This window comes from Pipistrellus kuhlii, unplaced genomic scaffold (genome assembly GCF_014108245.1).
Source record: "Pipistrellus kuhlii isolate mPipKuh1 unplaced genomic scaffold, mPipKuh1.p scaffold_m20_p_4, whole genome shotgun sequence".
Taxonomy (NCBI): Eukaryota; Metazoa; Chordata; class Mammalia; order Chiroptera; family Vespertilionidae; genus Pipistrellus; species Pipistrellus kuhlii.
Window position 1 is genome coordinate 22,256,490 of NW_023425540.1, and position 17,144 is coordinate 22,273,633.

At 37.4% G+C, this 17,144-nt stretch overlaps 1 protein-coding gene across 18 annotated transcripts in view; it reads right to left on the minus strand.

The window, feature by feature from the left end:
* ADCY2 (adenylate cyclase 2) overlaps positions 1-17,144 on the minus strand; it is a 262,534-nt gene that overhangs the window by 185,748 nt on the left and 59,642 nt on the right. For 16 of the 18 annotated variants that reach the window (XM_045571823.1, XM_045571821.1, XM_036409666.2 and 13 more), the window contains one exon: positions 433-594. The exons of 1 other annotated variant lie outside the window; for it this stretch is intronic. In XM_045571823.1, coding sequence (XP_045427779.1) covers positions 433-594 — 162 coding nt within the window. Of the gene's footprint in view, positions 1-432; positions 595-9,941; positions 9,965-17,144 lie in introns of those variants that run through there. One more of the 18 variants, XM_045571824.1, reaches the window with a different exon arrangement.

The following is a 17,144-nucleotide window of genomic DNA, read 5'->3' on the forward strand; positions in this document are numbered from 1 at the left end:
CACGTTTTAAAAAACTTTCTAAAATGTCCATGGACCTGCCAGAATATTAGAAATGGATAAATCTTTTGTCCTCTGTAAAGACAGGTAGGAGAGAATTATGAATTTAATTACAGAAGTCAGTTCACTCTAAAAATAAGAGTGCTAAATTATAATGTATAATGAGAATAGCTTTTAACCATCAAAATCACACCGCCATTCAGCAATCAGCAAAATGGAATTGCCATTTCCAACTTTCACTGTTGCTAATTGCTAAGTGACTGTTGGTTCCACTGGTGGAGGGGTGTGTGTGGCTGGATACTCATTAGCAATACTCAGAGTCATGGTCAGAGAGCAAAACTTAAGCACCTGCCAGGTATGAAAAGTCACACTTGGAGCAGGCGTGTGGCACCTCAGGCACTCCAGGCAGGACGGGAAGGTCACCAGGTCACATACCTGCCAGACCAGGTGCTCCTTGGCCTCGGGTGTCGCAGACAGGCAGACGCTCAGCACAATGGTGTGGGAGGAGGAGGTGAGCACACTGGCGATGATGGCATCTCGCATGTTGAAGGGCAGCATGGTGTAGACCACGAAGATGATGAAGAGGAAGAAGGACACCTATGGGTGGAAAGGAACAGCAAGAGTCACAGAGAATTCCCATTCCCAAGGGCTTCCAGTCTCCTTCCCATTATAGGCGGCACAAAACATCATGAATTGCACTTGTTTAAAAATACTGTTATGACAAAGCCAAACAGTGTAGTGAAAAATAAAAAAACAAAACAAAAAACCCTGGATTACAATATAGGACTATTATAATAGTAAAAAAAAGATCATATTTTTTTCAAATTTGGGGATTTCCAGTTTTGGTATCCAAACAATGACAAACATTAGGTTAGTCAAAGTACTTCATGGTTATGGGTGCAAGGCTGGTCCTCCACCCCGAAGGATGGCTATATGAGCTTTGGAATGCACATCTGGAACCTTTAAGTTATCTATGGCATGATTTCAGGGGACCCAAGAAGGGAAATAGGTACCTTCTGGGGGAGTTAGCGAAAGTAGATCACTGCAATGAGTATGAACATGTGAAAAACAAAACAAAACAGCATAGAGGTGGTTTAGCTGTTATGAAAACAGTTTGGCAGTTTCTCAAAAAGTTAGACATGGAATTACCATGTGACCCAGTAATTCCATTCCTCAGCAAATACAATACAGTACATTACATACATACTGAAAATAGCGCTAACCACAATAGCTAAAGGTGGAAACAGCACAAATGTCCAACAAGAGATGCATGGATAAAGTGCAAGTGATATATCCACACAATGGAACACTATTCAGCCATGAAAAGGAAGAACATACTGATACCTGCTACAATGTGGATGAATCTCAAAAAAACATTATGCTACATGATCAAAGCCAGGGCAAGAGACCCCATATTGTATGATTCCATTTATATGAAATATCCAGAATAAGTAAATGTATAGGGACAGAAAGAAGATTAGTGGTTTCCAGAGGCTGGAGAAGGGGGGATGAGAAGTAAGTGCTTAATAGGTACAGGGATTCCTTTTAGGGCAGTGACAAACATTTGGGACTAGATAGAGGTGGTAGCTGCACAGCATTGTGAATAAAAGGACATTTTAGTACTAAAGACTACTAAATTCTTCCCTTTAAAATGACTAACTTATGTTATGGGAATGTTATCTAAAAAAAATCAATATGAAACAGCTTAAAGAAAGGCTTGTAATGAGATAGAAAATGACTAATAGACAATAACACAGGCCATTTTCATTACAAAAGAAGCAGAATGCCGCAGCAGCAGCACTACTGACATTTAGGGCTGGACAACTCTTGGTGGTGGGCACCTTTCTGTGCAATGCAAGGTGTGCAGCAGCATCCCTGGCTCCTACTTACTAGAGGACAGGTACACTGCCCTCTTTAAAGTCGTGACAATGTCTTCCAAAGGGTAATATCGCCTCTGGCTGAGAACCCTAGGCTATAGAAAAAGTTTCTTTTAAGACAAGAAATATAACTCTTGCATAGTCATGGCTTACTGAGAAAATTAAATTTTCTTTGGAATCCCTAATCTCCAAAAAATATACAGGAAATATTTTCAATGAACTTATTTTTATGTTTATACATAGCATTTATGCAAAAACCTTATATCCTACAAGAGGTATTAAATGAATACTTTGAGGTATAAAAAAAATTACAATCAAGAACCAAAGAAAATCTCTGTTTTATAACTATATGTTTTTTCTCCTAATAAAAAACTTCTTTGAAATTATCAGTACTTTGAACAGCTTAATTTTGGACAGCTTTAAACCTCTAACATTATTTCAATTAGCATACAATTTTGCAAACATCGTGAGCTTTGAAATAGAAGCGTGTGGAAGGCTTATCTATGGTAACCAAATGGAGAATAGACGTTCAGTTTTCCAAATACCATTGGTCCTGTTAAGTGTTCCTTTTTAAAGGACAAAATGAATTTTAAAGGTCAATTAAATAAGTCACGTTAAATTAAGTTTTGGAAGTCCACGGCAGCATCTTGGGAGCACAGCTTGTGGTGCCTGAGTAGCATCTACAGGCTGGAAGAGGAGGAAGAAAGTCAAGTGCAGTCCAAGTCCCACAGGGAAATGTTCTTCACTTCTTACTAATCCCAGAGGTTTCTAATTTTTCCCCCCCAGTCTGCTTCCCAAAGAAACTTGAAATAGGACCATATGTAAACCAAAATAAATTTGGCATATCTAAAGAATGTGTGGGTAAAAATCTCCAAGAAGTCCAATGTAGTCGCTTGGGTTTCCATGTTACCATGGGGACTTGTCTGTGACTGAGATTCCTCGAGAATGAATCTCTGTCAGAAAGATGGAGAAGGAAGGGCCATTGGTGAGATTACTGGGACATGCAGAGAAACTCAGATTAACACAATACCTGAAGAGGGAAGACTCATTCCAATAAAATGTTTCAAGTGTTTCTCTTCACTATAGTCCATCCAGCATTTGCATGTTGCAGATCTACTTGAACCTTAAGCTCCATAGGTTTCAAACCAACTAAGAGCCTCTCCTTTATGTTCTTAAACCACAGGAGTAACTTAATTCTACCCATGATGTCTCTGTCCTCAAACAACCCAGGTGAAAACTTCAGAATCTCCTGTGATACTTTTCTTTCATGTCCACACTCAAAGATGTCATCTTACTTTAGGATTTTAGTGTACTGCTCTTGGTCCATTATTTTTCAATTTGTTTTAAATGTATGCTTCCAACATGTTGCTTTACCTTGTTATCCCACCATTCTACCAGCCCCCCCTTAAAAACCCCCCACATGCTTCTATGCTTCCATACTTTCTCTCACTTCTCCTGATCCCTCAGCATGGATATCAAGGTGTGTGTCCTTTATCATCTTTGTTTTGGCTCATTCCATTCTCCATGCTTTTGCTAATCATTAAGACTCTTAAGCAAGCATTTCTAGCTTCCCTCCTTCTGGGCACATGGTACAATCAACATTTTTTCAGTTAAGCCAGGCCAGTCCGACTTGCTTTGACAAATGAAGTGTGAGCAAACGTGATAGGTGTCCTTTCTGGGAGGGAATTTTCAAAGTCCTCTTGGCAAGTTGTGCACTAGCTTAGTCATGAAGACACGACATTGGAGCTACTCTGAGCCTTGGGGTCACGTGAGGACCAGAGCTCCTAGGCTGATCTACATAGCCCGGTGGTCATGAGTGAGCCATAATCCTTTGTGGTGGGAAGCTCCTGGGTCTCAAAGCACAGCGAAGATGACCCTGAGGGATGCCAAGCTCAGACACACACACACACACACACACACACACACACACACGCACGCACGCACGCATGCGCGCGCACACTGTTTTATTGATAAAATAAATAGGATGCTTTTATGTGCATAATTCTATAATTTGTTCTTACCACTGAATTACATATCATGAGGTTCCTTCCAAGACTGCCCACCATGTCTCTATCTGCAAACAATTCAGGTGAAAAATTTTATCAGTTGAAAATATTCCATAGTAATGGATGCACTAATTACTCCAGCATTTCCTTACTGATGGCGATTCATAGCATGATAGGAATCCCATATCCAACTGCTGCAGTCATACTCTCACTAATTTCCCTTTCTCCAACATTTTCCTTTCTCCAATCCAGGCAACATGTAGCTGCCAGCTTCATGATTCTGAATGCAAAGTTCTAACCGGTTCCTTCCTTGGATAAGCATTTCCTCTGGCTTTCCCTGTGCTCTGAATACATCTATCAAAAGGTTCTTATGATCACAGAGTAAAGTGGAAACTTCATGGCCTGAAAGTCAAGACTCTCCCCAAACTGACCTCTTCATCCTTTTCCATCATGCTCTGGAAGGATCCTCTGCTCCTGGGAACCTTTGCTTTGAGCATGGGGGTGCTCACCTGTAGGTCTGAAATTCCCTACCACCAGAATGTCCTCTCTCTTTTTGCTAGTCCTCAGGACCTGCTTTACTGATTCACAAAAATTACAGTTCTAGGTTTATTTGTTAATTTTCTTCCCCCACAGTGTAAAGGTCAATGACCTTTGAGGGCAGAGACTTGATTCACTCATAGCCAAAACCTCAATGCCTAGGAAAATACCTTTGCATAGTAGGTGCTTTACAAATGTTTGCTGTCTGCATAAAAAACTATTACACATCCTAATATGAACCAAGTTATATAAACTCTATTAGCATCTACTCATTAAATGAATCTCTGAAAACATTCTGTCATTCTCTTTGGTTTAATTAGTGTTGCCATTAACCATAGCCATGTTGAATTTCGAATGATCATTTGTCTATTCAGTAGACTAATTACACTAAAAACCCAAGTGAACAGTCATTTGTTAATGTCTATGGCAGGCAGCAACAGATACTGCATTAAATATGAGACATTCTTGTTCTCAGAGAATATCCTATTTTGTCAGCCTTTTGGAGCCCGTGTGTCCTGCAAAATCACACAAGACAAACAAGAAAACAAACAAACAAACATACACCTCTTCTAGTCTTAAAGGCATAAAGCCAGTGTTAATCTACAGAAGAAAAGGGTGATCCAGGCTAAGGATGTTTATTGAAGCAGCGAGATTTCCTAGGCTGCTCCTCTGCCTTGGCTTCTTAGAGGTCAGCTCAGAGGAACTGGTGCCTTTCAATTCCCAAACATAACTTACCCTTCACCCATTATGGCAGCTGACAAAAAAGATGCTTATTCTGTTTTTCCAACAACACAAGCTCTTCCCACAGTGGCCACTTGAGATGTTGGTACAATGAAAACTCGCTAAGCAAAAAAAAAGGTGGCAATTTTGTCACTGCTTTCCCATAGAGGTAGCTCTTTTGCAAAGAAAAACTCATCTTCACAAAGTGGTCACCCCTCCTTTGGTTAGCAGAGAGTAAGGGAGATTCCCTGGGCTTAAGTCTCATTGTGCTAATGAGACATTGAGCTGTATTTTTAGAAATAGGATCAGAAATGTGCAATTGAATAGGGATGCACTGGAGGGTTCATGTGATCCATCCCTTCAGAGGTAGGCTGGAAAGAGCATAGGACAGGGAGGGCCAGATGGTTCAAGGCTTCCTGACTTCTTCAAAGTCTCATGTCAAATGTATGAGTTTCTTGTAGCTGCTATAACGAAGTACCACAAACTGAATGACATAAGCCAACACAAATTTATTCTCTCACAGTTCCAAAAGCTTAAAATTTGAAATGGAGTTGTCGAGATTGGTTCCTTTTGGCAGCTCTGAGGGAGAGCCTGAAACATGCTTCTCTTCTAGCAGATTCTGGTAGCTTCCCGTAATCTAGGTCATCCTTTGACTTTTAGGTCATTTTATCATTCTCTGCCTCCATCTTCACTTGGCCTTGTTCTCCTCCATCTTCACTTGGCCTTGTTCTCCTTTTGACTGTGCCTTCACAAGACCTGCTCCTGTGTTACTCTGTCCAAATGTCCCTCTTAAAAGGACATTATTATTGGATTTCAGACCTCTCCTAATTCAGTTTGACCACATCTTTGCTAGTAACTCCAAAGACCTATTTCCAAATAAGGTCATATTTACAAGGACTTGGGGTTCAAACTTCAACATATTTGGGGGTAAAGTAATTCAACCCACAATATCGAATTTGTGTTATAGCTCAAACCCGAATTTAGATTCCAAGTACTTTCTGTTCACCTCACACCATGCTCCATTCCCACATGAGAGGTGAAAACTATGTGACCCCAATATTCATGTTATTCAGATTATGACTCAAACAGAATTTAATAAAAAATGCATTTTTAAACAGAAAATCATTATGAACAAGGAGAAGCAATGCGGTACAACTTAAGCAAGAGTAAGATAGACATAGAAATGGGTCTTAACTCGACACAAATCTGGTCTATCAGTGTCCCACTCCTGTCTCAGGCCTCAGGTGCAAAGCCCATGATTTTGAGATTGTGGTTCACATTTCTTTCATAGTTCAATGGGAAGCAAAATGTTCCCAGACATGCCAATAGTAGCTTTAAAGACAGAGCTTTTAGTTTTTTCTTTTGAGAGGTACCTCAACTCTAATATCTTTAAGTCTAGACTTACTGTCTAGTCCACTCTTTCCTACAATGCATAAATAAGCATAATCAACAAGATAATAAGGATTAGTTATATAAATTGCTGCGGTGCTCTTGAGAAATATACACGTACATCAGAGAAACATCTTCTATTTTTATGCTAATAATGTTAAGGGAAATAACGCCCAAGTGAACATATGAGATTATTTTATAGCCAAAAGCATAGCTACTCTAATCATTTTTCTCTCTAACAAACCTCTGGGAAATCATAAATATAGTATTTAAAGTAGTGGCTTAATTTTCAAAGACATAAATTTTACTAAAAATTATAGACATTTTGTCTTCCTAACTAAAGTACAGAGTGCAGTGCTTTTAACATTGTATTTCATTGTTGTTTTAGAATATAACTAGAAATGCCAAAATGTAATAAAAATTGCCAAAGAAAAAATAGAATTATTGAATATATTTAACTGATTGAGCTTCCTATAACATGGAGAAAAAACATTCAGTCTTTATTATGCTGATAAGGGTCCCTTCATGATCTGATCTGGCTGACACTGTCTCTAATCTCATATCTTACCATCTCCCATAACTGTTCATATGGACCTTCTTGCTGTTCCTTGAACAACCTCAGAGCATTTGCATTGGCTATTTTTCTGTCCTAAGTACTCTTTCTCCATTCCTTCCAGGGCTGGCTTCTTGTCACTCAGGGCCCACAACTCAAACAGCACTTCCCCAGAGAGAATCCCACTGATCCCCCATTCTTTTTAGCTAGTTGCCATGCTTTAAATTTTTCAGATCCTTATAGGAATTAGATTGTTTATTTTATATTTTTCTAATTTTGTATTTCTATCTTTCCCCACACAAATGTAAGCTCCATGTATGGATATGAGAATAGTATGGCACATAAAAGATCTCAACAAATATTTGCTGAAGGAATGAAACATTTCAGGTGTGATTACGCTCAGTGATATGCAACTCAAGGGCATGAACTTGGCTCTGCACATGTGTGCAATCTCTACCACCACAGCTTCATTCCCACTAAGTAAGCCAAAGGGCCAGACCAACAGTTACTGATTACATGTGATGTCTGGGCTGTTCACAAGCTGTCCTCCATCTAGTCATTACCCCATTATGCTTTTTCCATTTTACTGACCAGGAGCATTTGCTTCAGAAGAGGGAACTAAATTGCCAATTGAATTATCAAGTACCATCTCTCATTTAATATCTGAATAGTTCAAATGGAGCCACACCTTTCTTCCTATAAAAATATACTTAGAATCCTCAAAAATGAACTCCATGAACATAATTTCAAAGTAACCTCTATGAACATAATTCAGGATATATATATAATGTAGACATTCCATTATGACACAAAGGATTTTATTTCTCTTCTATCGTTATCTTTGGTCAAGATATTAAATATAAATTTTTTAAAATTTTATATTATTAAGTAAAAAATAAGTATTATATTCTCTGATGAAAAGCCTGAGCTCCAAAAGTGTAATGATGAAATCATGAATCACTGGGTACTTTTCATTCTTCTAAAAATGTTATTCAGAGTTATAGAGATTAATGATAAAATCAGAAGTAAGACAATAATTTTCCCTGTGCCTTTTTAAAATCTAAAATGGGTAGAAGATTTGTCATTAATGTTTAAAATATTGAAGAAAAAAAAGAATAATAGAGTTAAAAAAACAAAACAAAAACCTGTTATACTAGGGGAACAAATGCAGCTTGCTGTCTTCCCCAGCCCTCTGTCTATCCCAAGCTCTTGGCCCTGCTTTGAGCCAGGTGATGACTGATATGTTCCTTGTTTCTTTCCACAGTTCCTTCTCTTCCTCCTGATTTGGCTGTGGGTATCCAACTGCCTCTATGTGTCATCTTTCTTGTTTCAGTCACCATTCATGTATCCATGTATCTACTAGTGTTTACTTTATCTCTACAAAACATATACAAGGAACTTTATTAGCTATTATGGACAATACAAGGTCCCTGTTCTTAAGACTCTTGAAATCACTTGGAGTAAAGGTCAATTTCCAAACTTGTCAATTTATTGCCCTTACCTCCTTTTCACATAATGACTGCAGGGTCTGTCTATGAGTCTGATTTGTTTAGAGTTAAAAATCTGTAAATTTTCCACCAATAATTAGCAAACTACTATGTCTCAATGTGTCTAACTATCCTCATTGTTAAAGCATTTAAGTTGTAATCCTTGGGCCTGGCAAAAATAATAGAGAGTTCCCACCTAATAATACTGTTTCCCAAAGTATTCAGATTTTTTAAAGACTTGTTTTTGATTGTGGTCATGTGGACAAAATTAAAATGAGAATACAAGAGAATTCTTGACATTTTACTCATGTAGTTTCCTAAAGTAGAAAGAAGATACAGTGGAATATAGTATCCATCCACAATTCTTTCTTTCCTCCTTGCCCTTGTCAAGAAAATCAGCAGATGGCATTATGTGTCCTTACCCCACTTGGACTCAGCCAGGAGACATGCAACATAGGCTGAAGTGACAGTATGCTAGGTCAGAATGAGGCTTTAAGAGGCCCAAATTACATTTCTGCCTGCCCTCTTAGAGTTTTGGTATTCCAGATTGAGAAAACTATGGTCCAGAAAGACACATCTCTTTTTACTGTGTGTATTAAAACAAACCTGAATCCAACATGAAGCTGGAATTTACACTACCCTCCGAGCCAAGTTACTAGAATTTAAAAAAACCTGATATACTAGGGGAACAAAGGCAGCTTGCTGTCTTCCCCAGCCCTCTGTCTATCCCAAGGGCTAACAGAGAAATTTGGCCAACCTGGAGACTAGTGAGTATGAAATATGAAATGTGCTACTATTACTATAAGCCACTTGGATTTAGGGGTTGGTATTAGTAGAGCAGAAACCTGACTAATATAGCAATTGGCATCAGAAGTGATGTGCTTCTGTAATAAAAATTTAACATAAGTCACTAGCAAGGAAGGTCTCCAGTACAACATTAACCCACTGGCAAAAAAAATCAATAAGCCTGGCTTCTAAGAGAGCCATTTACCAAAATGTCCAGGCTTCATAAGGTCTTTGAATTGCATGATAACATCTTTAGAAACAACAGAAGAACTGAAAAAAAGTAGAGTGTTCCCAGAAATATTTCTCAGGATATAGGAACAATGTCACCAATCTAAAATTGCTACTTTGTCTATATCAAAATACATTACACTCCGGATTCACTGACAAGTATTTTCTTATTTTATAACAGGGAAAAGCCAGGAGCTAAGGTGTGTGTGTGTTTTTAAGCCATAAAACAGCATAAAAACAAGGTATGATATTCTGCTAAAGCTGACACATTAATTTGCCATAATCCCTGAAGGTTATCGGAGCTGCAGGAGAGGAGCATTTCTCAGTGCGTGGGGTCCAAATTATTCAAAATGAAAAAAACCATGAGAATCCATCTGCCCTTTCAAAACAGCTTATTTCAACACCAGGAAGTCCTTTCCCTTAAATTTTTTCCCCATCAGATGCAAAAAAAAAGTTCATTTAAATGAAAGCCATCAGGCAAAATAATAAAAGCATGTTATTATTAAAGCAATAATATGCTAATTAGACCGGAGAGCTGAACAACCTTTCAGATGTCCTTCCAGACAAAGCCTAGGAGGCGGGGGCCAAGGCAGAGGCAGTTAGGGGTGATCAGGCAGAGTGGTTAGGGGCAATCAGGCAGGCAAGCAGGCAAGCAGTTAAGAGCCAGTGGTCCAAGATTGTGAGAGGGATGTCCAACTGCTGGTTTAGGCCCGATTGGGCCCAATCGGGCCTAAACCAGCAGTTGGACACCATGGTGCAGGCCGGGCTGAGGTGCATAAATTTCATGCACTGGGTCTGTACTGTTTATTAGAAAATGCCTACTTACCATGTTTTCTAGTTACATGATTAGGAGAAAATAATGTGCAATGTGATGATTTTGGGATCATTTTTCTCCAAAAGTGGTAAATGGCTTTCTACTTCCTAGCCTTAGATTTCTACAAAAGTGACCCCCTGAACATTTTTACCTCTCATGGCCACCTTTCTGTGTGTCCCAGAATGACACAAGCCCACCTTTCATGTACAGAACCTCCAATGCAAGCGGAGAATTGACAAGTGACTATTGTACAGAAAATAACAAGGCAATCACACATCTAATCTTTCCTACGGCAACTGTATTCACTTCACTTTCATGAACATTCAGATTTACATTATACAATACATCAACATTTAATCAGCTTTTATTATGGGATTGCATGTTCAAAGACAAACAGGTGCAGCCTTGGGTAGCTAGTGTCATACAATAGACAACAATGCTCTCCTACTGTCAGTAATCTCAAAGATTACTTAAAATAAGGACACCCTGACAACACTATTGATATAATTAAATATCACAGTTACTGGTTCCTTTTAAATCAACCATTTGGGCAAAAAAATAACCGCACCCTAAATTTTTATTTGTCTTTCTCTTTCTGAGAAATGTCAGCCATTTCATTCTACTCTTGGCTCCACCCACCCTTAAGGAGCTGGGATAAGGATGTTCATTGCCTGTGTTCCCAGTACTTAATAACATACATTTTGCATGTCTGTGTTTTTAAACTTTACATTATTAGCTTATATATAGAAACACCTAAAAATATTCTGCCTTACTTTATGCATATGAACTAGCTACATTTTGAGAGTACATGATCTTATTTTATTTTGTTGGACTTTTAAAAACATTCCTCCAATTATTTAGACAAACACTTTATTGAGGGCTTGACACCATGCTAGGCTGAATGTATGGCTAATGGGCTTTGCCACAGCAAGCACCACTTTACATCTATTTATGTAAAGGACAATATTGCTGTATGGAACCAATTGGAAAAGAAGTACCACCTCAGTAACAGGTAGGCTATGTAGAAGAAATTGTGTCCTGAAAAATCACTTTGAAGAACACTGATTTAGAAATATATATATATTTACTATACACACACACACACACACACACACACACACATATATATATATATATATATATATATATATATATATAGTAAAGTCCTCAAAAATGTTATGTAAAAAGGACTTTTATTTATACTCACTGTTTTGGTCTTTATGAATATTCATGCCTATATTCTTTTGAAACATTATATTTATTTAATTCAAAAGGCCAGTGCTTCAGAAGAGAAAAACTCACGCAGGGAAAATGAGTGAATTATTCATCTAAAAACAAATATTGTTTTGAGACTCCGTTTTATACTTGTGTATTCAACATCTACATAAATCAGCCTCCGGAGGGGCAGTGTGTTCCTACAATGGGCTCTTAGCACTAAAAAAAAAAGTCTAAAAGCCTTTGTTTGCTTTTATTTTCTCATTCTGAAAGAAAAAAAAATCTCAAAAGGAAGAATGCATATCCTTGAGCTCTAGAAATGAATTATTTTGGCATCTGCATTGGCTCAGTGAGGCTTTTAAAACTTGAATTACCCAACTTCCTGCCACAGCATTCAACTCCAACCCATTAGCATGATGGCAGCCCAAATTCCTTACATTCTCACCTACTTGTTAGCAAAACTGGACAGTCTTCAGAGCAGGTCTATTCCACAAAAATAATTCCATTCTGGAACACCAGAGCTACTTTATTTGGATCACTTTATGATATTTTTAACAGAAGTAAAAGGTTCAAACCACCACCACCTATTTTAACAACAGCGTGCTCATTTACATGAGACATTATTCTTGGCACAGAATACGGTTTTTCCAAGTATTATTTAGCAGTTTTGGCGTTAAGTTTGGGGCTTACATGGCACTTCTATGGCATGTATCATGCTATCTAATAAAATGTGATTCTATTGCCGAAACCAGTTTGGCTCAGTGGATAGAGCATCTGCCTGTGGACTGCAAGGTCTCAGGTTCGATTCCAGTCAAGGGCATGTACCTTGGTTATGGGCACATCCCCAGTAGGGGGCGTGCAAGAGGCAGCTAATGGATGACTCAATCTCATCGATGTTTCTCTCTGTCCCTCTCTCTTCCTCTCTGTAAAAAATCAATAAAATATATATATATTTTAAATGTTATTCTATCACCAGTATCCTAACAAACAGTAGCAAACCACACACTTGAATAGGCTTTGAATTACCTCAAAGTCACTTCAAAAACAAGAGAGCCCTGCACTTATTTCTTGCTGAACATATTTATTTTTGAAGTGCTAAGTGCCCTAGTACTACCCAAGGATTAATAAGTGTATGTAAATTCCTGTTTACATGAGCAATATGTTCCTGAAAGCAATGCTAACTAAACAAAGAAAAATCGCACACTCTGGGTATTTTCACAATTCTATCTTGTTGAAAATCCATATGTTGAAATTATACTCAACAGGTGTTATAATATTTAAATATTTTATTCTAGATTCAGTAACATTTGATATTTAGATTTAGGTTTAAGTCTGTTTTGTGTGTTCTTTCTGGTTCATAACTGACTTTTGCTGTCATTTAATAAATGTGTTCCTTGATCTAAAAGACACATGTTTTGTACCCCTCGAATATCATGAAGATGGAGAAAGGTAAAGGACATTGAGTCAGCAAGTCCCAGACTGATATTGTCTCCAGAAACCTTCCAGGTGTTTCCATCAATCCCAGAAGCCAAGGTAATTGAGATGTATTTTCCTATAAAAACACATCTACATCAGGGTCCAGCCAAAACTTTGGTTAGACTTGTCATTAATTAGTTTTTTTTCTTGGCTTGTAAACTCCTGTGAAGGGCAAACACAGGGAAAGTAGACGTGGGTTCATGCTGCTTTAACACACACACACACACACACACACACACACACACATCTTTTTCTTCAGGCTGTTTTTTTTCTACTTGAAATAGATACTTTTAAAATGATAAAATTATGCTCATTCTACAAGATGTCTTTATTCCACTATTGGGTGCACATGATTTGTGGCAATGCCCACATACACATGGGCACCCATCCCTGTACTGAAATGCTCTCCATTCTACCCAGGCTCCTCAGGGCATGAGGGGATGGTGCTCCCTTCCTCTTTGTGTTAATAATCATCAGACAGCCAACATACCTGAGGTAGCATTATCTGATGGATAAGGAAACCAAGTTCCAGAGATTGGAAGTGCCTGTCCCAGGTCTACCCTAACAGCGGGTGGTAGCATGTGGATTGAAATTCTAAGAGTTTGTTCCAGAGTCTGTACTCTAACACACCCCTTGCCTGCCTCAGAGTCCAGCCCCACACTAGCATGCAATTATTGAACTGACATGACTTAAGGATTAAGCCTATTTTACCTTAAAGTTCACAAGTCAGTCAGTGTCCTATCTGTGGATTTTCCTCTATCAGGGTATAATTTTAATCTTTTTTCCCCCAACTGCCACTATTTTCTGTGCAATTGCTTCCTGATTCTGTTTAGGCATGGATTCCACATCTGGCTGTGCTGGGAGCTGGTATATGAAAATTTATTTCCTATCATACAGATTACATAGCATTTGTTAATTTCAGTGTTCTAGTTGTGCTTTTGGAATTTGACATCTTTCTAATGTGAAAGCCTTTGGAGTGATGTGTGGAGAAATTTAGATTATGTGGCCATCTAAATAGAAAGGGTGATACCAGAAATTGTAATTTTCTGTTTTTATCCCCAAATGGTTAGATAACACATTTTTGAAGGCTCAACTCATTTCCCATTGATTTGAAATGACACATATATACTTATGACTATTTCTGTTCTATCCATCTGTCTATTTTTATTGCAGAAACCTAATCTTTTAATTATAAGTTTCATACATTCTAATACCACAAAAATTCAAGTAACTGTCTCTGGATCTTATTTATAAAAACTTCCCTAGTTATTGTTTGTGTATTACTTTTTCATATTAAAGTTAGTAACATGCCCTTAATTTTCCCAACTTAGTGCATTTTAGGTGAGATTAAAGATTGCATAAATTTGACATTTATTTTTTAGACTACTGAAGCTTCACCTATAAGAATATACTGCCTCTTTAATATCTTCTCCTATGACACTCCTTAAAGTTTCATAGTTTTCTTCCAAGAGATTGTGAACATTTCTTCTTATGTCTATTCTTAGACATTTTATGTAAATACAATAACATATTCCTAGATATATGAGTGTTACTATAACTAGGGTTATTGCCCATTTTTTGCTAACTTTTAAAACTTGTATACCACAGTCCCGGCCAGTTTGGCTTAGTAGATAGTGTCAGCTGTGGACTGAAGGGTCCTGAGTTCAATTCTGGTCAAGAGCACATGCCCAGGTTGTGGGCTCAATCTCCAATGAGGGATGTGCAAGAGGCAGCCAATCAATGATTCTCCCTCATCATTGATGTTTCTATCTCTCTCTTCCTTTCCCTTCCTCTCTGAAATCAATAAAAATATATTAAAAAACAAACTTGTATATTGCAAAGCACTTAAACCTCATATATGAATTTACAACACATTGACATATGGAATCTCATTATTAATGTTAAAGATGTTCAATCGTGTCTCTGGTTTCTTAGGAAGTAATAATGGCTCCTTACTGTTTGCTGACTACTGTAAAAGAGGCAATGTACATGCATTATCTAAATTATTTTAATTGCAAAGTTGTGAAGTATATGGTATTAATAGTCTCACTTGAGATATTAATAATAAAGATTAGTGGGGTTGAATAACCTGGCCATGATTACCCAGCTATTATATTTCAAGGTCAATAGCTATAATCAATGATAATTTTTCCTTATCCTTTTCTATTGTATACTTCAATTTTTTCTCATTCAACTAAAGTTTAGTTAAGTACAACAGAATTGAGGGCATACACCCTTCTTTGGTCTTCATCTTAGTGGGAATCCCTCTAATGTTACATCCGTAAGAATTTGAAGCCTGCACTTGAATTACTCAAGTGTTAGCTGCTATTAATACTATAGATTTTGTAACGCCATTGGACTAAATTTGCCAATATTTTTCATAATATTTTTCATCTACTGCCATGAGATCTGTCAGTAATATTATTTTCTGTTGTATTTATGAGGTTAGAATAGTAGGGTGGTGCCAGAATCATAAAAAATGAATTGGAAAACTTTTCTTTGCCTACTTGCAATATGTGCAACATTACAGAAATCATCCAGCCCTAGAATAAACTCTTCTGATACTAGAGCCATTTTAAAAACAAGTTCTTTCTAAATTTCTCAAGTGGTTATTTTACTTTCAGTCGCCTTGATTCTGCTTAGACAACATATATTTAATTAAAAATTCATCTATTTCAGTTAGATTTTTAGATTTATCAGTATAGATCGGTACTTAGTCTGTTTGCAAATTCCTACTTAGTTGTGTATTGTTAAGATTGAAAGAAGGAAATAATTAAAAGGCTGTAGAGAAGGTATGGAGGAAAAATAAGGTACCCTTCTACCCTCCCCCCATCACCTCTGATGGGAGTTTTGAAACAAGGAAATATAAATGAATCATCAGGAGTATGCATATATTACTCATCATTTTAAACAGACAATCTCATAAGTTCAAGTCAAGTACCAACGTGGAAATAAAATCTGTAAAGCAGAAACGGTGAGACTCGATGGGGGTCCTTGGTCCTCTGATGTGTATTGATGATCTGGAAAGCAACTGTATTTGTGTGTTGTCTGCAGAGTTGTAACAAGAATCCATTGACTGACACTCATCTACATATCTACCTATCTGTATCTACATCTCTCTCTCACCTACCTCCCTACCTACCTCATCTATGTACATTTTTATCAATTATTATTTACCACATCTATTTATTTTTCAGTGAACTAATATATAAATGCACTGAAAAAAAATAGTTTTTAAGTTGTTATCATCTATATCTTAATGATTTTATTTCTTCTCTTGTAAAAGCATGTTCTTTTGCATCTTTTGTATTCAGTCATAAATTTAATGAGAAAGCCCCTGATAGTTATAAAATTTTATTTCTTTTTCTTATTTTATATTTTATTGATTTTTTACAGAGAGGAAGAGAGAGGGATAAAGTGTTAGAAACATCAATGAGAGAGAAACATCGATCAGCTGCCTCTTGCACACCCCCCACTGGGGATGTGCCTGCAACCAAGGTACATGCCCCTGACCGGAATCGAACCTGGGACCCTTGAGTCCACAGGCCGGCGCTCTATCCACTGAGCCAAACCAGTTTCGGCTAAAATTTCATTTCTAAATTTTAAACATCTCATCCCTATTTTAACCTATCTTTGGTCAACAACAACTACACTCCTTTATTTTTTTTTTCCACAGGACTCCTAGCATCTGCACAGGTTACCCTACAGAGAAGAAACACCCATTTTGGTAGAAGTGAGAAAAAACTTTTGATCAGTTCAGTCATCTTATGTGTGATTAGCCCTTTTTCTGAAATGAGTGAAAACTTCCCATCGACTGGCTAAATAATTCATTGCAACTGCTTCTAACTCTATACTTCAATTGAAGAAATAATAACTATTTTGTGACCTATTTTTAGGTAAGGATGTCAAAATCTTCAGTTTTAGTACACTAATGCAAAGCTCCAGAGAAATTTAAAAGGTATAGAATGAGGGCTCTAGGTTTACTTAAAATGGGTCTAACTGCACTGGAAACAGAATAGTATTTAAGAAGAATCTTTTTATTACCAATAGATTTAGTAC